The 22,755-nt window shown below is 43.4% G+C and overlaps 1 protein-coding gene across 1 annotated transcript; it reads left to right on the top strand.

Moving 5' to 3' along the window:
- LOC126080580 (olfactory receptor 1009-like) lies at window positions 1-18,041 on the top strand. The gene is made up of 4 exons (XM_049891773.1): window positions 1-909; window positions 16,062-16,219; window positions 16,450-16,514; window positions 17,932-18,041. The coding sequence occupies exons 1-4, from the start codon at window positions 1-3 to the stop codon at window positions 18,039-18,041; spliced, it is 1,242 nt and encodes a 413-aa protein (XP_049747730.1).
- Window positions 18,042-22,755: the final 4,714 nt, after the last annotated feature.

Raw genomic sequence — 22,755 nt, 5'->3', positions numbered from 1 at the left:
ATGGCATTGGGGCAGAATCACACTACAGTGACGAGATTCATCCTGCTGGGCCTCACAGACCAGGCAGATCTAAAACAACTCCTCTTTGCCATCTTCCTGCTGATCTACTCCATGACTCTGGTGGGCAACCTAGGCATGATAGACCTGATCCGCACTAGCTCTCCCCTCCACACTCCCATGTACTTCCTCCTGAGTGTGCTTTCCTTCCTTGACGTCTGCAACTCCTCCGTGTTCACCCCCAGACTGCTGACCAGCTTCCTTATCACTGACCAGTCCATTTCCTTTTCAGGCTGTGTGGTCCAGATGGCCCTAATGAACATTCATGGAACAGGGGAGTGTTTGCTCCTGGCCATCATGGCCTATGACCGATTTGTGGCCATCTGCCACCCTCTTCTCTACCACGCTATCATGTCCAAGCACTTTTGTGTCCAGCTGGTGGTGATCACCTATGCTGTGGGTGTGTTCATTTCAGCTGTACAGACACGGAATGCCTTCAGCCTGCCTTTCTGTGGCCCCAACATCATCAATCATTACTTCTGTGACATTCGCCCAGTGCTCCAACTGGTCTGCTCAGATACCACCACAGCCAATATCATCGTGCTCTTCTTCTCTGCCTTGGTCACTGTCCCTACAGTCTCAGTCATCTTGATATCTTATGCCTACATTCTGGTCACAATCTGTAGGATGAGGTCCCTGGAGGCCCAACACAAGGCCTTCTCCACTTGTGCCTCCCACCTCACTGCGCTCTCCCTCTTCTATGGATCTGCGTTCCTTGTATATCTCCAACCCAATCCTGAGAGTGCTTCAGCCTATAACAAGATCCTCTCTGTGTTCTACACCATTGTGATCCCCATGCTGAACCCCCTGGTCTACAGCCTAAGGAATAAAGATGTCAAGGCCGCTGCGCAAGTTAGAATTCATTACCTAGGCAGAAGAGAAATTTGTCAGAAAGACATCTGGAAGCTTATAAAATAGAAGAGATGCCTAAACAACCCAGATGGGATAGCAACTGAGAGGCAAGGCTCAGCTAAGATCTGCCACAAGAATGATCTGTGTAGGCTGCCACCACTGGGATCATCACTTTGGAATTTTCTTGCTACAGTTGGCAACACTGCCTCTGATCATTCACTAATGCTCTGTTGCTAGGCAAGCCACCCATACACTAGCCACTACACCACACTCTCTCTCGCAACCAACTACATATCATCTCTCATCATCTCCTCAAGATCAAGTCCTAGACAAGACCACTGACCTGTTTGGCCATAGATACCCTGTATCCCCTGATATCCTACCTTCAGCATGGGTATCTTACATCTACCAATATCCTACATCCACACTTCTAGCTTACAAAGATGTGGGAGGTAGAAATAAGCCCTCTTGTCACTTCAGGGTTGGGAGCAGCATTCTATCTTCCTCCTATCTTGATATTTCTCAAAAATAGAAAGAACTGCTGAATGTCAAACAGCAAAAATGATATATTTCAACTAGAGTAGTCTCCCCTACAAGATTCTGGAGGGAATATTGCCCCTTTGAGTATGCGACATTAAAGAAATGGTTCCTGTACTTTTTGATTATAGTGAGGAGATAGTAAGCACTTGACTTCATGGGAGAAAATGGAGTCCCTGATACAGAAATCTCCACTATAATTAGCTAGGGACCGGCATGTGGTCTACAGTGATGGTGAGCTACCATATTTTCATAAATGTCCAATTTATGTAAAATAAAAAGCTAAAAGACCACATTATTTTTTAATCAAAATCAAATACCTTTATGGCCTTAAACAAAGTCTTTTTTTTATTGTATCATAATGCAATCTTATTCATTTAAGGAGGGAAAAAAGAGGGGAGATTTATTGTGAAACCCAGATGTCAAATAAGGCTCCAAATCTTTTTGACATTCAAATAAAATTTGTTTGAACATTGTGATGTGTAATTTTATGTGTTAACCTGACTAGGCTATGGTGCCCAGCTGTTTGGTCAAACACTAGCCTAGATGTTGTTACGTAGTATTTACATGTGATTAACATTTAAATCACAAGGAAGAAACAGTTAATATGATTATAATTAAATTTATGCACCAAACACTAAGGCCAAAGATGAATAAACTGAAGACTTTCACCAACTTCTGCAGTCTGAAATTGACTGAACATGCAATCAGCACGCATTGAGAATTACTGGTGACTGGAATACAAAAGTTGGAGACAAAGAACAAGGATTGGCCTTGGTGATAGAAATGGTGTCAGAGATCGAATGACAGAATTTTGTAGGACCAAAGACTTCTTCCTTGCAAATACCTTTTTTCACAACATAAACAACACCTGTACTCATGGACCTCACCACATGGAATACACAAATATCAAATCAACTACATCAGTGGAAAAAGACGATGGAAAAACTCAGTATCATCAGTCAGAACAAGGCCAGGGGCCAATTGCGAAACAGACCATCAACTGCTAATGTGCAAGTTCAGGTTGAAACTGAAGAAAATTAGAACAAGTCCATCAGAGCCAAAGTACGACCTTGAGTATATCCCACCTGAATTTAGGTACCATCTCAAAAACAGATTTGACGTATTGAACACTAATGACCGAAAACCAAACGAGTTGTGGAATGACATCAAGGACATCATACATGAAAAAAGCAAGAGGTCATTAAAAAGACAGGAAAGAAAGAAAAGACCAAAATGGAATTCAGAAGAGACTCTGAAACTTGGTCTTGAATGTCGACTAGCTAAAGCAAAAGGAAGAAATGATGAAGTAAAATTGCTGAGCAGATTTCAAAGGGTGGCTCAAGAAGACAAAGTAAAGTACTGTAATGACATGGGCAAAGACCTGGAGATAGAAAACCAAAAGGGAAGAACATGCTCAGCATTTCTCAAGCTGGAAGAACTGAAGAAAAAATTCATAGTGAAGAATTCTATGGGGAAAGTATTAAGCAACCCAGGAAGCATTAAAAGAAGATGGAAGAATATGCACAGTCACTATACCAAAAAGAATTCAACATTTAACGATTTCAGGAGGTAGCACGTGATCAGGAACTGATGGCACTGAAGGAAGAAGTCCAAGCTGCACTGAAGGCATTGGCAAAAAAAAACAAGGCTCCAAGAATCGATGGAATACCAGTTGAGATGTTTCAACAAATGGCTGCAGCACTGGAAGTGCTCACTCATCTATGCCAAGAAATTTGGAAGACATCTATATGCCCAATAGTCTGGAAGAGATCCATGTTAGTGCCTATTCCCAAGAAAGTTGATTCCACTGAATGCAGAAATTATCCAACAATATCATTGATATCACAAGCAAGTAAAATTTTGCTGAAGATGATTCAAAAGGAGCTGTGGCAGTATATCGACAGGGAACTGCCAGAAATTCAAGCTGCATTCAGAAGAGGACTTGAAACCAGGGATATCATTGCTGATGTCAGATGGATCCTGGCCGAAAGCAGAGACTACCAGAAGGACGTTTACCTGTGTTTTATTGACTATGCAAAGACATTCGACTGTGTGGGTCATAACAAATCACGGATAACATTTTGAAGAATGGGAATTCCAGAACACTTAATTGTGCTCATGGGGAACCTGTACATAATCAAGAAGCAGTTGTTCCAACAGAACAAGGGTATACTGCATGGTTTAAAATCAGGAAATGTGTGTGTCAGGGTTGTATCCTTTCACCATACTTATTCAATCTGTATGCTGAAAAAATAATCTGATAAGCTGGACTATATGAAGAAGAATGGGGCATCAGGATTGGAGGAAGATTTGTTAATAACCTGTGACGTACAGATGACTCAACTTTGCTTGCTAAAATTGAAGAGGACTTGAAGCACTTACTGATGAAGATCAAAGATCACAGCCTTCGGTATGGGTTACACCTCAACATAAAGAAAACAAAAATTCTCACAACTGGACCAATAAGCAACAACATGTTAGATGGAGAAAAGACTGAAGTTGTCAAGGATTTCATTTTACTTGGATCCACAATCAACACCCATGGAAGAACCAGTCAAGAAATCAAAAGACACATTGCATTGAGCAAATCAGCTGCAAAAACCAAGTGTTGAAAAGCAAAGATGTCATCACCTTGAAGACTAAGTTGTGCCTGACCCAAGCCATGGTGTTTTCAGTTGGCTCCTATGCATGTGAAAGCTGGACGATGAATAAGGAAGACAGAAGAAGAATTGACGCCTTTGAATTGTGGCTTTGGCGAATAATATGGAATATACCATGAACTGCCAGAAGAACGAACAAATCTGCCTTGGAAGAAGTATGACCAGAATGCTCCTTAGAAGCAAGGATGGCAAGACTATGTCTCACATAATTCTGACTTGTCATTAGGAGAGATCAGTCCCTGGAGAAGGACATCATGCTTGGTAAAGTAGACGGTCAGCAAAAAAGAGGAAGACCCTCAACAAGACGGATTAACACAGTGGCTGCAACAATGGGCTCAAGCATATGTGAGGATGGCACAGGACCCGGGCAGTATTTCAATTTGTTGTGCATAGGGTCACTATGAGTCTGAACCAACTCGACAGCACTTAACAACATTTAGATCAGTTAACTTTAGGTAAAGCAGATTACCCTCCATAACGTGGATTGGCCTCATCCAATAAGTTGACACCATTAAGAGCAAAACCAGAGGTTTCCAAAGGAAAGATTCAGCTTCCAGACTATACATAGACACTCAGCCAGAATTCCTCTCCCTCTCCCATTCCCATTACCTTAACTACCGATTTTAGGAAACTAGGCTGCCTGAATTTCCAGCCTGTTGCCTGACCTGGGAATTCTAGACCTGCCAACCCCAAAATCACTTGAACTGATTCTTATAAATGAAGGAATATATATATCTTACTGTTTTTGTGAGATGCCCTAAGATAAACTTCATTCCCTGCTACCCAACTCCCCACATCCTTCCCAATTTCTCTGGGGAGTTAGGTAGCAGGGATTAGGGATGTAAATTACTTCTGCTTTACCTAGGTACCTGCAGCTCTGAGCTCCTAAAGCCAAGGGATCACTTCGGTTTATGAATCACCCAAAGAAGGGAAAAAGCATGAATAGGAATGTGGATAGCATAAATGGAGAAAAGGGGGAAAAACTCTGACAGTAGTAGGTCCAGATGGGAAAAGAAAAAAAGGGAGGTCTCTGAAGGGTAGGTTCAGCCAGCCCAACTGGGCTTGAGCCCCATTAAGAAGACAAGCAAGCAATTACCTCTCTGCCAGACAAAACCTCCCAGTTCATGGGCAACTTCACAGAGTCTGAGCCATTCATTAGTCATAGATAGCAAAGTGAGACATTTTCTTAGAAAATTAAATCATCCTTGGTACCTGTTAATCAATGCTTTAGGATGACATTGAAATCATATGTTATCACCTCTTGGTCTTACTTACAGGTCATTGGCATATTGGTTTGAAGTTAAGCCAAAATGTTACCTCTCTCGAGAGCATTTGAATTGAATTTTTATTTACACTGTGTCTTAAGAACACCGAGAGCTAGCCCAGTTCCTTCAAATCTGGAACTTTCAATTGGGGAGAAGTGAGATTAAAGGAAAGAAGGGGGAGCAGATCCAGCTGCAGATGCTGAAAGGAAAACCAATTGGTGATCAGGCTGGGAAGCCAGAGGACTGAGCTACGACTGACCATGCTCCTAGCAAAAAGTGGATGTTGAATGAATGATTATTGTTGCCAACAGCTTGCCCTATCACCTAAAGAAAATGAGTTACCTTGTTAAATATTAGGTTCGCTCTATGTAGAATAAAGTTCCCTAAAATCTCATGTTCATAAGTGGAAAGGGGAGTAAATCTCTTTGAACACCATGAGTGTTGATTTTGATCTAAAGGGTCTCAAACTTCCTAGAAGCCTTTGGGAGGGGGACATTGTAACAAAGCAGAGAGTAATCCCTTGGTTTGGGATCTTTATGAAAAATTCAAGATCTCCAGCAGCTGAGAGCTATCACTCACGAAGTGGGATGCCTCTCCAGGCAAATTGCTAAGGACAACTTGGGGCCACTATTTATTAACTTCCGGCTCCGTTCTTGGAGTAGCCAGGGATCAGTCAATCCCTGTTGGCTAGTGTGTAAACTAAGAGATACAAAATACCAGCAAACATATGCTGTGAGCAAGGCTAGAGGCTCTCGAATCATCCCCTAAGAAGACCACACCAGAAAGGGAGACCAAAGAAGGACTCTGCAATCTTTGGCGTGGGCTGGGATCCTTCAAAATTTCTTAGGGGGTTCCCATTCTGATATCTCTGCCTTCCTTCATGGCTCTCCCTCTTCTGACTTTCCAAGTCATGTTCAGACATTCAGCCCAAATGTACATCCCTGTCCTTGCAGCCCCAGGACCAAAGTCCCCATGGTGAAGCTCCTTGAAGGAGCCATCTGTCTTAGTTATCAAAAACTACTGAAACAAAAATACTACAGGTGAGTGGCTTTAAAGAACAGAAACCTATTTTCTTACAGCTTAGGAGGTTAAAAGTCTGAATTTAAAGCAGGGGTGTGTAAGGAGGATAATGAGTGCCCAGAGGCAATCTCAAAGTTGTATCCCCCACCCCCTGCCCATTTCAAGATGAATAGACCTTGATAGTGGCAATGTGTCTGGAGAAATTTCTTCCTCCTTCTTGTCCTTTCATATTTGTGGCACCTCAGAATGTCATTCCCGTCCTCGTCTGGTACTCCCTTGGACTTGCATCCAGGGGAAAGTGTCCCCTCTACACCCCCACCCAGCCATGCCTCTGTGTCTACCATGCTTAAGGAAGGATTTCAGGCCATACCGGGTTAATAGGAACTGCTTCGTGGCACCCCCCCCCTTCAAGTGGGACCCAGGGAATGTGCCATATCTGCCACACATTAGGTATGCCTCTGATTCAGAACACTAGCTCTAAGGCAAGTCTCTCTCTCCCTGTTGGGTCTAGCGGAAGATCTTTGGCTCCTTCAGGTTCAGTAGCCCTGGCGTTTCTCCATTCCTTGGTAATCTTCATGTGGTGTCTATCTTCCCTCCATTTGTGCTTGCTTGTCTCTGTGTCTATGCTGTTCCTTATAATTCAGAAGTGATTAGGTTTAGGACACACTCTAAACTGATATGGCCTCATTAATATAACAAAGAAAAACCTATTCCCAAACAGGATTACATCCATAGTTATCCCTCCCACCCATCCCAAAAAAAAAAAAAAAAAAACCACTGCCATCCAGTCAATTCTGACTGATAAGGACTCTACAGGATAGAGTAGAACTGCCCCGTAGCGTTTCCAAGGAACAGCTAGTGAATTCAAAATGCTGAACTTTTACCAGCCAAGTTCTTAACCACTGCACCACCAGGACTCCTTCCTAGGTGTAGGGATTAGGATTCCAACACATCTTTTGGAGAAACACAATTCAACCTATAACACTGAGGATCTAAGAAATTAGTAAGTTAACCTGTGTAAGGTCTATTCCTATAATTAGAAGAGTCAGGTCCATCTGATTCTGAAGCCTATTCTCTATTTAGTGCCTAAGACCTCTTAGATCTTTGCAGGAAAATATGTGACAAGTTTACGTTTCTACTAGCTCTCAAAAATCCAGAGCCTTCTCCACATTTTCCTCCAGGCCCCAGCTTTCTATTAATCCTGTAAAACCTGGAATCTTCCAGGTTCTGTAGAGCACTTGAAGGTCAACTTGTAACAGGGAAAAAAAGAGGAAGAATTAGGAAATGAAACAGCCCCGAATGCCATTGCCTTAAACCCATCCTCTTGCTACGAAAGAAAGCCTCTGTTTTCTAACCCGGTTATCTCTTCCCTGGCCTCTCTCTCTAGGCCTCCTGTCAATACTACCAAGGAGTTTTCTTTGTGAGTCACAACAAGTATAAGGCTACTTATTCTGCCAAGGCACATCCAAGGCTGGTTTTAAGACTGGACAAGCAGTGATTCATTGATTGAATCAAAAATTCAAGGCTTGAGGAAGAAGTGAAGTTGCTTAAAGTAGCCAGCATTTCTCCCCCAAACCACACAAGGACCTGACCCTCAAGCTTTTCTTGTGGAAAAGGAGGCAGCTGGGATAGAGGACCTATGTAAGATGACTTCCTGTCCTGATAGTCACATGAAATTTGAGCCCTCTAGGCAGTACCAGTGAACGTGTATAATGATGAGGCAAACTCCACTCACAGAGACAATTGTAATTCTGCTTTTCTTCGCAATGTTCATCATTGGAGGAAGGAAGATGGCCCACACATGAAACAGAATGTCCTTTAAAAAGAAAAGAAAAAAATACCCTTGAGTAACCCTGGGGAAAAGAATAAATTGTCAACTGATAACTCTTGAAAAGATCATCAGAAAACCTGTTGATCCAGCAAAGCTAAATTTCTCAAACCTACTGCAGTAAGAATACTAGCAAGTGTGAAGATGACATTGGATGGAGCAATATTTCATTTTCTTGTGTGTAAGGTCGTCGTGACTCAGAGGCAACTCAGTGGCAACTAACAACTGTAGTTGTTAAATGTGGTTCAGTGGCAGAATGCTCAACTTCCATGTGGCAGACCCAACTTTGATTCCCGGCCAATACACCTCATGGGCGGCCACCTGTCTGTCAGTGGAGACTTGCATGTTTCCATGATGCTGAACAGGTTTCAGCAGATCTTCCAGACTAAGACAGACTAGGAAGAAAAATTTAGTGATCCAATTCCAAAAACCCTATGAATCACAATGGCCCAATTCGAAACAGATCATAGGGATGGTGGAGGACCAGGTAGTGTTTCATTATCCATTATGCATGGAGTTGCCATGAATCAGGGGCCAACGCTATGGTAGCTAACAACAACACTGTAATAAGACGGAATACCACCATGACCGAGCATTACTAGTGTCTCAAAAGAAAGAAGTCAGGGGAGGATATTTATAGGGCTTGAGAGTCCAGGCTCAAATTGTATACAGTATATTTTTCAAAGCAGGAAAAAGATCAGAATTAGACAGTGTTTGTAAATTATAGTTTAGGACTGACTGACACAAGGAGGGGAGGTCCAGGAAGAAAATCTTGATAAGTAAATTGTTGTTTGATGAGGAAATTTTTGTCCAGGTGAATAATCTATTGTCCTGGTAGAAGAGGTATTTGCCCAGAAGAACAAATTTTTTCTTCAGATAAATGGTTTGCAGGAATTTCATGAAGCAAACATTGAAGTTATTTATTGGTTTTCAGCCATATCTTCCTAGACCTGTATTTCCTAGAAAAATTAGTTAAGCCAAGCTCTTACAGAAAGCCTCCATTTTCAACTCCAACTGTTAAACTTTGCGACCATGTTGTTGTTGCTAGTTGCCCTAAAGTCAGCTCTGATTCATGTCTACCTTATGTATAACAGAACGAAATGTTGCCCACCCATTCCATCTTCATGATCTTTGTGCGTGAGTCCATTCTTGAAGCTGTTGTGTCAATTGGTATTATTGAGGGTTTCTCTCTTTTTCGATGACCCTCTACTTTATCAAACATGATGTCCTTTTCTAGCAATTGGTTTTTCCGTATGATGTGTTGAAAATAAGCAAGTCAAACTCTAGTCATCCTTACTTCTAAGAAGCATTCTGGCTCTACTTCTTCCAAGACAGATATGGATAAAGATGAGAACGTTAAATATGTGTTAAGAAACAAGGGTGGTCCAAATAAGCTAAATTTAATAGCCTATTACGCAAAGCAAAAAAGAGGATTAGTGATAGGAACAAATATCATTTTTTAATCTAGGTCAAAACACAAACAGCAGAGGAAAAAGAGTAAAAATAGATCAAAGAGCATGTGAAATATACAGAACACTGTGAAAAGGTATAACATACTGTTTTTAGAGCCTCAAATGGAGAGAAGAGAGAGAATGGGATAGAAGAAATATTTGAAAAGATGTTGGCTGATAAATTCCCAAAACTGAAAAAAACATCAGCTCACAGATTCAAGGAGGTGAGCAAATTCTAAACAGGAAAAAATACTAAGGAAACCATTCCAAGGCTCATCATACTACGAATGCTGAAAACAAAAGCTAAAAACAAAACAAAAAAAATCTTAAACTCAGACAAAGAAAAAGGACACAGCGAAAAGCAGCAATAATATCTGAAATTTCAACAGAAATGATGGAAACCAGAAGACAATGGGATGACGTCTTTAGGTAGTCTAAGCACCAATTAAGGAAAAGATTGTCATAATGGATTTTTTAGAAAGCCAAATTTATGCTGCTTTCAAAAGACACACTTAAATATAAGAGCACAAAAAGGTTCAAAGAAAAAAAATGGGAAAATATAGGCAATGCAAACACTAACCGAAAGAAAGTTGGTGAAGCTGTACAGCTGTACAGACAGTAGATCTGTAGGCAAAAATAACTATAGACAAATAGGAAAATTCATAATGATAAAAAGCAACAGAAACATGTAGCAATTTTATAGTTTATGCAAGAAGCCCAGGTGACACAGTAGTTTAAGTCCTCAGCTGCTAAACAAAGGGTTGGAAGTTCGAACCCACCAGACGCTTTGTGGGAGAAAGAAGTGGCAGTCTGCTTCTGTAAAGATTTACATCCTTGGAAACCCTATGGGACAGTTCTAGTCTGTCCTATAGTGTCACTATGAGTCAGAATCAACTAGACAGCATGGATACATTTTATACATGCGCACTGTAGCCCATTCTTTTTGTCTATTCCAGTTCTCACACCCTGCCTGAGGGACACCAAATACACAGACAGAAGCAGGCTTCTCAAATACGGAGTTGAGAATGCAGTAGAGTATGAGAAGAAAATGAGATTTGGAGTACAGGGGCACCCTGACATTTGGCCACCTCATGGCAAAACTGTCATACAAACAAGCTTGGTGTAGAGAGACCAGGATTCACTGCTGAGCCTTCCCTCATCTCCGTGCAGTCTACTTCATATGCTTCATGCCAGGATGCCTCATCTCGTGTCCTCCCAGTAGAGCCACTGAAGGGACAGAACCTGCTATTGCTCATGTGACGGAGCCAAGACACACCTGCCATGTGCAATAATAGCCTCCCAGTGCCCTACTACATCCTTGTCCTCAAAATCATGAAACAGAAATGCTCATGGGCCATATTAAGATGCTCATATCTCATGTTTATAGAGCCAATTGAAAATTAAGAATTAAGGGGAAAGAGACAAATCTAGGAAAGGGTGCAAGTAAGGTGGAGTACAGCACTATTTGAATCCTGTTATCTTTGGGTTCTCTAGAAAAATAGAACCAGTGAGACATACATGTATACATACAAAATGAGGGAGAGAGAAAGGGATTTACTTCAAGGAATTAGCACAACTAATTGTGGGGCCTGACAAGTCCAAAATCTGAAGGTCAGGCAGTAAACTGAAGGCTTATGTCCCAAGAGCAGTAGGTCAGGTAAAAGAAACAGTGCAGAGTGAAAGAAGAGTTCTGTCAAAATATTTATGTTCTGGAGGCAGAACACACCCTAAGAAAACTCTCTTTTTAACAGATTGATTGCATCACATTAGGTTGCGTAGTGGGAAGAGATTACATTCCATTGGATTACATTATGGAAGAGAAACTACACTAGAGTTTGGCCAAACTGCGGGGAACCATAACTAACCAAGCTGACACATGAAATTAACCATCACACCTGTGTTACACAATGTTCATACGTATGTGCGTATCTTGCTCACTCTCTCTCTCTCTGCCCATGAGAGAGACAGAGTGGAGGATAAACAAAGCGGTTCAGTGAACAGAAGGTGCCTGGAGCCAACCTATGTTCCAGCAAAGAGATGCAGAAAACAACAGAGACCAAGAATGGGCATCAACCAAGGGTGCCAATTTGAGACCTCATGAATATTGAGTGATCTGTGAATGTTTAGTACCCCGATGCCTCATGAATGTGTGATGCTCCTTGGTCATTTCGTGCTTTCCTATAAATGTTCATCACACAATTTCTGTACTTCCCTTCTCAAAGCTCCTTATTCTATACCTAGATTTTCATACTTTCTATAGCAGAATTCTTCTTAAATGATACAGCAAACACACATTGCAGGCCCTCTGTCAGAGGGGTTTTAAACCTGATCCTCTTGATAAAGAGTTGTCACATCCTAGGCCACGCAGGCATGATGCAGACACCTGGGAGATACATGGAGAAGGAGGTAAGACATCTCAGGGGCCAGAAGAGAGATTCAGGAGAAGAAACTGAGACCGAAAAAGCTGGCCACACAGAAAAGCATCCAAAGCCTGTGATAGCACCAGGTCTAAGTTGACACAAGCAGTCAGCATTAGTGGCTGCTCCAGGAAGTGACATTCACAAAGTATGCAGCCTGAACAAGGCCCCCTGGGCTTGTGAAATATGGTACTGGGCCAGAGGAGGATGGAAAAAATGCAAAGGGATCCGGGCAGAGAGCACAGGGACAAAAACGACATTCGGGAGCCAGGTCACAGCCCCATTTGGGATTCAACTGCTGGGTCCAGGTCCTATGACTAACAAGACACTAGTCCTGCAGAACTCCTTGCCGTCAAGTCCATTTCAACTCATAGAGACCCAATATGATAGAGGAGTGGCTGGTGGATTTCAACCACTGACCTTTTGGTTAGCAGCCAAGCTCTTAACGACTGAGATACCACAGCTCCCCAGTGCTCCAGACAGCCCACCAAAAGAGGGACAGAAGCCTAGAGGGAAAAAGACAGCACTCCCGTTATCGGAATCTGCTGCAAATGGCAGGGCAGGGATGTCATAAATGATGATGGTGAATCTGCTTATCGCACACCTGAAAAGGAGACCTAGTAACGTAACAGTTAAGTGGTAACCTAAACGTCAGCAGTTCAACCCTACCAGCAGCTCTGTGGAGGAAACGACGTGGCAATCTGTTCCCATAAAGATTGTTGTTGTTTTTAGGTGCCATCCAGTTGATTCTGACTCATAGCAACCCTATGTACAACAGAAAGATATACTGCCAGGACCTACACCATCCTCACAATCCTTGCTATGTTTTTGAATGCATTGTTGCAGCCACTGTGTCAATCTATCTCTTCGAAGGTCTTCCTCTCTTCACTGACCCTTTACCTTTTACCTTATCAAGCACGACGTCTCTCCTGGTAACATGTCCTAAGAACTGGGGACAAAGTATCACCATCCTAACTTCCAAGGAGCACTCTGGCTGTACTTGTCCAAAACAGTCTTATTCGTCCTAGTGGCAGTCCGTTGTATATTCAATACTCTTCGCCAACACCATAATTCAAAGGCACCAATTCTTTCGTCTTCCTTATTGATTACCCAGCGTTCACATGCATATGAGACTATTGAAAATACCATGGCTTGAGTCATACTCCTCAAAGTTATGTCTTTGTTTTTTAACACTTTAAAGAGCTCTTTTGCATCAGATTTGCCCACTGCAATATGCCATTTAATTCCCATAAAGATTACAGCCTAGGAAATCCTGTGGGGCTATCATGCTCTGCATATAGGGTCACTATGAGTCAGAATTGATTCCACAACAAACAACAACAACACCAGAAAAAATTTGTATTTATCCTCTAGACAAGACCAGTTACATCGAGTGACTCCAAGATGACTGAGCCCCCAGAGGCAAAGACTGAAGGCCAGAAGAAACTAACTTTGACCTTGTCTGTGCTACTTACTGGAGTCCCTGAGAAGTTCAAACCATTGATGCGCTCAGCTATTAACCAAAAGATTGGCGGTTTGAGTCCACCCAGGTGAGCCTCTGGATAAAGGCCTCTTGATCTATTTCCAAAAAGTAAACCACTGAAATCCCTACAGAGCACAGTTCTAGACTGACCCACATGGGGTTGCCATGAGTCAGAGCCAATTTGAGGGCAACCGATGGTGGTGGTAGAGGTGGCGGTGGTGGTAGTGGTGGTGGTGGTGGTCTTAGAGGTGGTGGTGGTGTTGGAGGTGGTGTTGGAGGTGGTAGCAGTGGTAGAGGTGGTGCTGGTGGTGGTGCCACTCACCAGGTATGACCTTGAACTAATCTCATCACTTTCCTGGGCCCCTCTTTCCCGTTGCATAACATGGAGACAATGTGTTTGCTGAGCAGACCTCTATGGCTTTGTATGAAGATAAAATGAGGTCATATACATGCGAGCTATGGCTAAACTGTACAAATGCTAGTTGTGTATTATTATTACCAGTGATTTGCTGTGTGACCAGGAGAAATGAGTGATCTTTATTGGGCCTTGGGTTTTTCCTAAGAGAGAAAAAAGGAGCACTAACAACCCCTCCACTGTTAAACAGAAAAAAAATAAATCGCCTGGAGCCCAGGATGATGACACTGTGTGAGCTCTCTGTGATGGGTCTCTCTCTCTCTGGAGTCTCACACTCTTAGACTCATTTAGAAGCACCAGGGAAGGGATTCAGTTAATGAAGGGGGCAGCCCTGTCCCGAGAGTCCCAGAGGCTCCCAACCGCACGCACCCACAGAACACTGATCTCCAGGCATCGCTCCCTGTGTATCCTGGACCGTCAATCATTGGTTTCCTGCTCTGCCCCGGGACAATCCAAAAGGAGCCAGTTCTCACAGGCCTACGCTGAAAAGCCATGTAAGAGCTCAGACGGAAGCCTTCACAGGGAGGAGAGGTCCAAAGATCAACCAGCACTGTCTGAGGGCGCCCCCCCCGGAACTGGTCCAAGGCAGCCGACACTGCACAGAGGGACAGTCACTCGCCGGGGTCTCCAGGAGCTGGAATCAGAGGGATATGGTCCCCGTGTCTTCACAGGTCAGTGCGCTCACAGAACATCCCCATCTCCACAGGGTCTCCTCCTTTGGCTTCACTTCCTTCCCCATAGCCTCAAGCCCTCGTTTAAAATAACGACAATTAAAAAGTACAGAGTACTTTGTGTATTCTCAACAAGAACAACTAAAATGAGATAAAATATTAAATATATATATATGTATATTGAGGACTTGTATTCCAGATGCTTCCAACTCAGATTCATGGTAACCTTATTAGTGTCAGAGTAGAACTGTGCTCCATTGGGTTTTCAGAGGCTCCCTTTTTGGACGTAGGTCACCAGGTCTTTCTTCCGAGGCACCACTGGGTCGACTCAAACCTCCACCTTTTAGTTAGCAGCCGAGAGAGTGTCAACCATCTGCTTCTCCTAGGGACGCCTCTGTGCCAAACATGCTAACAAGAGCTTTAAATGTACTGCCTCATTTAACTCTCACAGAAACACTAAGAGTAGGTAGTATTCCCACTTTGTAGGAGAGAAACCTAAGGGAGGTTAGATAATTGTTCAGGGTTATAATACTAGTAAGGAGGGAAGCTGGGATTCAGATCCAGACCTGGCCACACTCTCAACTGCTAGGCAATAAAATGCTTCTCAGAACTAGCCAACAGTCCAGGTGGCAGCAATGGATAAAAGCAACCCTTCTAAAAAGGCAATGAAAGTTTCCCCTATTTGGTGGTGTGTTTGCAATGGTTGGGGGGTGCAGGAAGAAAGGTATAGAGCCTTCTGTTCTCCCAGCAGTCCGCGGACATAAGATGTTCACCATTAGTCCTCGGAGTTGGGTCCTCAGGGCCGACCATTCAGGGTCTGCCTCCAGTCCTAGACGCTGGACCTCTGGACCAATAAGCTGCCGCCTGAGCTCTCATCAAATTGACTTCCGCTCATTGTCATTTTCAGTTACTCTGGAGTTGAATTCAACTCATAGCGACCCTAAGTGTGTACAGTGGAACTCCACTCCATGGGGTTTCCAGGGCTGTAAGCTTTTGGAAGCGGATTCCCAGGTCTTTCTTCTGAGGTGCCCCTGGGTGAGTTTCAACCACCAACCTTGTGGTTACTAGTCAAACACTTAACCATTTGCCCCACCCAGGGACTCCTAGACTGGCCCTAAGCATGGTTACTAAGTTCAGTAGATAAATCAACTGCTAATTGTGATTTTTGGTGCACAAATATAAGCTAGAAAATCCCATAAGGAAGACAGTGAGTTTCCTCCTGTGCAAGGGGGGCCCAGAGCAGTCTGAAGAGAAGAGGAGACTCACCCAGCACCATGGTTCTTTCTGATGTCCTTGTGGCAAGGCTAGAAGGAGAACTTTACCCTAAGGCAGCCTCACTACCTCCTGAATCCCCTCACCACCCTCCTATTGAGACCTAATGTGCTGTCACTTTCGGGGTCAGCCTCCAACAGAGGCCTCTGCTGTGGGCTCCAGCATGTCCTTTTATAATCAGGAGTTTTATGCAGGAGCCTCCTACCCTCTGGCCCCCTCCACAGACATCCAGCTGGCCCGGGAGCTGAACCCGTTCAAGCTGCTAGGCAGCCTGTCTCAGACTCTAAGGTGAATAGGAATCAGCTTCGGATCTTGTCATACTGCAGGGCTCACACAGTAGTTTCAGCATTTCTAACCAGCACGGAGCCATGCTGGTGCTGCTGGTACACAGATGACACTTTGATAGGTGACCACAGCTTGTGAACACCTGTAACATCTGGCTGGGAAGGAAAAGGAAAAGAAACTAGAAAGCCAAGGAGGTCTCCTCTGCCAGCCCCCTCTTTTTCTTCTCCCAACAGGGAAAACACTGAAAAGTCAGTGAGCCTGGGAAGTTCTTTACAAGGCAAGAAAGACAAGGCAGAGAGTGCATACTAATATTTTTATTGGGGGTCCCCACAGCTCTAAAGAAAGAGCCCTGGTGGCCCAACTGTTAAGCACTCAGCTACTAATCTAAAGGTCAGTGGTTCGAACCCACCAGGTGCTCCATGGAAGACAAGACCTGGTGATATGCTCCTGTAAAGACTGTTGTTGTTGTTATGTGCCATCGAGTCAATTCCAACTCATAATGACCCTATATGACAGAGTAGAACTGCCCCCACAGGGTTGCCTAGACTGAAATCTTTACGGGAACAGATCTCCAGGTCTTTTCTCCCAGGGAGCCACTGTGTGGGTTTGAACAGCAGACCTTTCAATTAGTAGCGAAGCACTAAAGCGTTGTGCCACCAGAGCTCCTCGTGCCCCCACCCCATAAAGATTACAGCCTAGAAAACCCTTTGGGACAATTCTACTGTGTTCTATAGGGTCACTATGAGTCAGAATGGACTCGATGGCACACAACAACACCAATGGCTCTAAAGAGTTCCTGGGTGGTACAAACCGTTAAGCGCTCAACGACTACCTGAAAGGATGGCTGTTGGAACCCAGCCAGAGGCACTTCGGAAGCCAGGCCTGCAATCTGCTTCCAAAAGCTCACAGCCTTGAAAACCCTGTGGAGCAGTTCGACCCTGCACACATGGAGTCGCCATGAGCTGTAATCACCTCGATGCCAACCAACCACAGCAGCTCTAGATTCCAAACTGCTCCAGCCCAAAGTTGCTTTAAGATTGGCGCTGCGTGGTTAGTAATTCAAAAGAATGTTAACAACCTCCTTGTCCCTAGGGAACTGCTTAAATGGGACATTCATAAAACCGAACACTCTGCAGCCTTAAAAAAACGGGCAGCACTTAACCTACTGACATGGAAGGATCTCCAAGACACATTGTGGGGGGAAAAAAGGAAGATGCAGAACAATGTGCGTAGTCTGCTACCATCTGTATCCTTTAACGCCATTGCTGTCAGATGCAGCCTAGTCAGTCATGACTCATACTGACCCCATGTGACAGAGTAGAGGCGCCCCACAGGCTTTCCTTTTCTATAATCTCTACAGGAGCAAAAGGCCAGGTCTTTCTCCCTAGGAGCCACTGCGGTGGGTTCAAACTGCCAACCTCTCAGTTAGCAGCCAAGTGCTTCACCGTTTGTGCCACGAGAGCTCCTTTTTTAGAAGGGCCAGGACACTATGTATACAAATGTCACTTATATAAGTAAAGAGTCCCTATGGGAAGACACGCAGGAAACCGGTAGCTTCTGAGGAGGAGAGCTGGGAGGCTGGGGAATCAGCACAGGAGAGAGACTGACTGCTCACTGGATTCCCTTCTGAATTGCGTACCATAGAAATGCATTTTCCATTTAAAAAAACAATCTAACGTTGAAAGATAATTCCCTTGTTCTTTCTGATCCTCCAGCCACCTCGAAATTAATTGAAATTGATTCATTAACAAACTGTTCTGAGTGCCCTCTCACGGAGTCCCCAGCGGTCAGTTATTGGAACAGGGACGACGACGTGGGGGTGTAACACTGCACTTGTATCATTACTGGGAAACCCCAAAAGGGGGCTGGTGTATTTAGAGTCTGGAGGCTCTAGGGGTCCTGATTTCCCTTGAGGTGTTCAAGAGACCTGCCCCTGAGGGGTGGGCACTTATTGGTGCTCCAGTGGTAGAATTCTTACCTTGCAGGAGGGAGACCCTACTTTGATTCCCGGCCAGTACACCTCAGGCACAGCCACCACCCATCTGTCAGTGGAGGCTCACATTTTGCTATGCAAGACAGACTAGGAAGAGAGGCCTGGTGATCCATTTCCAAAAATCAGCCTATGAAAACCCTATGGATCGCCATAGTCTGATCTGCAACTGATCATGGGGATGGCACAGGCAGTGTTTCATTCCGTTGTGTATGGGGTCACCATAAGTCAAGGGCTGATTCCACGGCAGCTAACACACCATTAGGGGAAAAAACTGCCAGGTGAGGTGGTGGCCCTGGCAGGATGGGTGAAGGATGAGTGCCTAGGACCCTTCTACAGTCGGGTCACTGAACCAGAACCTGTGGCTGGGGGCTTAGGGTAGGAAAAGGGCTGCTTTCCTAAGAAGCTTTCTTGTGAGGGTCTGGTACTCCCATTAAGCCTGTTCCATTCTTCTGCGTTATTTTGGGTTTAGATATCTGACTTGGTCAGCTGAATTATTCTGCTTTACTTAGTTCCCTGGTTACTCTATTTTACCACTTGGTTCCCGAAGGAAATTTCTCCAGCTTGTGTTATTTATTTTCTTTACTGAGACTATTATCCCTACCCAGTGAAGAGGAGACTATGCCAATAACTCTCCACATGGTTATCCAGATCCAAATCTCAATTCATCCATTTGTGACTATTCACAGTTTAACCAGTCACCCTGGAGTCGATTCCAACTGCTGGTGACCCCATGTGTGTCAGAGTAGAACTGTGCTCCATACAGTTTTCAATCGCTGATCGTTCAGAAGTAGATTGCCAGGCCTTTCCTCTGAGCCTCCTCTCGGTAGACTCGAACTGCCAACTTTTTGGTTAGCGGCCAAGCGTGTTAACTATTTGCACCACCCTGGGACTCCATAACCAGGTTAAACCAAAAACCCATTGCTGTAGAGCAATTCCAGCTCACAGCAACCCTATAGAACAGAGTAGAACTGCCCTATATATGGTTTACAAGGCTGTAAATTTTTAAGGAAGTAGACTGCTACATCTTTCTCCTGCAGAGCCGCTGCTGAGTTCAAACTGTCTGCCTTTCACTTAACGGTAGAGTGCTTTAACCACTGTGCCACCAGGGATCCTTATAAGCAGGTTACTCCTAAAATGAAGTAGTGATGGAGAAAGCACCTGCCTAGCAGAGGCTCAGCAAATATTTGTTTCCGTCATCACAGTTTTTCTTCACCACTCCGCCACCATCCAGGATTACTATAAACTTCATTCTTTTCAAAGCACCGCTGTTTTCACCATCTCAGGCCTCTCCTAAATCTCAAAAAACCCCACCAAGAGTCATTCTCTTCACTTTACAAGTGAGTATACAGGACTCAGGCAGGTCACTAGACAGTGCAGTTTGCTCTCAACTACTAACCTAAAGGTTAGAGGGTCAAACCCACCCAGCAGCATAAAGGAAGAAAGACCCAGTGATCTGCTTCTGTAAAGATTACAGCCAAGAAAACCCTATGGGGCAGTTCTACTCTGTCACACATGGGGTCACCATGAGTTGGAATCAATTTGACTGTAAAGGGCTTGGATTTTTTGGATTTATATAGGACTCTGCTTTCTCAGTTAACTTATCAATGTCATATCACAAAGCTGCTGCACTGGGACAGTACCCAGACCTTCCCTCACCCCAGGAGGGTTCCCAAAATCACACTTTGTCCCCAGCACCACCCCTCAGAGAATTAAGGTTGTTAATCCCTGTGGATCCTTCAGGTTTTTCTCTCAATATATTCAAATTCAAATCTGCGAATTTTTTTGTTTGATTGTCTTTAATATACAGGCTTTTGTGGATGAAAAGGGAGATCTGAAGCTGCTTTTGCTTTAATCGATTATAATATTTTCATTTGTAAACTTAAAACTTAGTTAAGTGTAACTTCTAAATATAACAAATTTAATTATATATCTAGTAATTTGTGTGATAAAAATTTAAAGCATTCACACTTGGTCTTTGATTAATATTCACTTAGCCCAAAAATTAAACAGATTAATTTCCCCCAAATAACTTAAGCACTGGTAACAACCGAATTCTCTTAAACATTTCACAGTAAAGTTAAAAAATAAAAAAAAAACTTCAATAATTTAAGGAAGCAAATTCTCCTGAACATTTAAATGCTATTTAGGAACTTGTAGATTAAATTCTCTTAAATTTTTTAGGGAGTCCTTGAATGGTGCGAATGGTTACATGTTTTAATCTGCATTCAAACATTTAATGTACCTGATTTCCTCAGCCCTTCAAGCACCTCCATAAGCACTTAACTCTTGAAAATCTACTAAATCAATATGTATACATTTAGTAAATCAGATGTTCTTCTGCATTTTAGCAGACACAAAATCAAATGGAAATTTAGCTAATTCAATCTAGCTAATTACCCTCAATATTTCAAATCAAATTAAGGAGAGACTCATAAACATTTCAAACACCTTAGTTTACATGTTCAATATATATGTATTCAAATACACATTAAATAGTATAATTATTCCAAAAACATGTTTTACCTGAATAAATACAACTTACACAAAAGCATCAATATATTGGGATGGTTCTTTTCATATTCCCAACTCAAAAACATCATCCTAGGGCCTCCATAGCAACTGACGTAACTAATTTGCTGTTGTCATAGTCTCAAGACCGGGCTCGTGGACTCAGGGATTTGGGCCAAACATTGAAGACTGGAAGGAGGGAACACGGGTGCTCCTCCCCAGAGGATTCAGTTCACGTTGTATGTGAAGAAGGAGTCTCTGGGTGGTGCTAATGGTTAAGTGCGGGGCTACTAAGCAAAAGGTTGGCACTTCAAACCCACCCAGAGGCACCTCAGAAGAAAGGCCTAGCATTTTGCTTCCAAAAGGTCACAGCCATGAAAACCATATGGAGCACAATTCTACTCTGACACACATGAAGTCACCATGAGCCAGAACCCACTTGCTGGCAACTGGTGTGGTTTGCTTTTGCATGTGAACAAGCTGAATCCCATCCTATATTCAGGTTCTGCTGCTATGATAACAAGGCACCACAAGCTCCAGCTTTCAGCTGGTATTGAGTTTCTCAACTCAGTGCATCCCTTTTCAAGCCCTACTCTTACCCAATTTTTATCATAATCACTCTCAAATTGTTATCATCTAATTTGAGTAAATCATACATTTCACTGTCCCATCTGAGTACTATCTATCCTCTTTGCATCTTGATTTGCTTTTCAAAAGACTCTATTATCTTCTTTATAGCTTTCGTTCATCCATTCAACTATGTATCGTGGGCCTACTATGTGCTGGACTGAGAATAAAGGCCTGGAGATCTACTTCTGAAAGGTCACAGCCACTGAAAACCCTATGGAGCACAGTTCTACTCTGAAATAACATGGGGTTGCCATGAGTCAGACCCTGCTCGATGGCAATGGGTTTTGGGGGGACTTACTATAGGGTTGCTATGAGTTGGAATTGACTCAACAGCATTTTTTTTTAACTATGTGCTAGAGTCCCTGGGTGGTGCAAACAGTTAGTAAGCTCAGCTGCTAACCAAAAAGTTGGAGGTTTGAGTCCCCTTCAATATTTTTTCCGTTTATCTTGACGTTGCCTCAGAAGAAAAACCTGGCGATCTACTTCTAAATAATCAGCCACTGCTAACTCAGAAGTCCACCTTTCAGCCAAAGGTTAGACAGGCCAATAAAATAAACAAAAACACACATGAGGCACACCCTTCTCAGTTCAGTCAAGTATATAAGACCAAATCGGCAACACCTGACCAAATGCAAAGATGAGAAGGCAGGAAGGGACAGAAAAACTGGACAAATGGCCACAGACAAACCTGGGTGGGAGGGTTGGAGAATGCTGACACATTGCAGGGATTGCAACCAATGTCACAAAACAATTTGTGTATAAATTTTGAATGAGAAACTAATTTGCAATGTAAATTTTCATCTAAAGCACAATAACATTAAAAAAAAAAAAAAAAAAAAACCCTGGCACCTGGGGACCCCAGAGCTGAAGGATCAGTGGGAGCAGAGAAGGTCCTGACAGAGCCAGAGAAAGAAAAGTCGAGGAGATAGAAGGAGGAACAAGAAAGAACACAGTGAAAATAGCAAAGGATCCCAAGAGTATGGCTCCCAAACCCCCTTTTAAACTCAGTACTGAAATCACTCCTGAGGTGCACCCATTAGATAGGCCCGTAAAACAATAATACACATAGCTCAGCCACATATACCAGACTTATTGGGCACACCAGCACAGGGGCAAGGACAAGAAGGCAGGAGGGTAGAGGAAAGTTGGACGAACGGAAGTGGGGAACCCAAAGTAGAGGAGGGGAGAGTATTGGCACATCACGGGGTTGGCAACCAATGTCACAAAAACAATATGTGTATTAATTGTTTAATGACAAATTAATTTGCTCTGTAAACCTTCATCTAATGCACAATTAAAAAAAAAAAAAATGCAAAGGGCCTGGGAAGTTGCAAGGATGAGAGGGTGGCCAGAGGCCTCATATGCAGCTGAGTAATTTAGTCAAGAAAGGATTGATACGATGGAATAT

Source organism: Elephas maximus, chromosome 7 (assembly GCF_024166365.1).
Source record: "Elephas maximus indicus isolate mEleMax1 chromosome 7, mEleMax1 primary haplotype, whole genome shotgun sequence".
Lineage (NCBI taxonomy): Eukaryota > Metazoa > Chordata > Mammalia > Proboscidea > Elephantidae > Elephas > Elephas maximus.
Note: the sequence above shows the minus strand (reverse complement) of the source record. Positions and strands in the feature narration are given on the sequence as shown.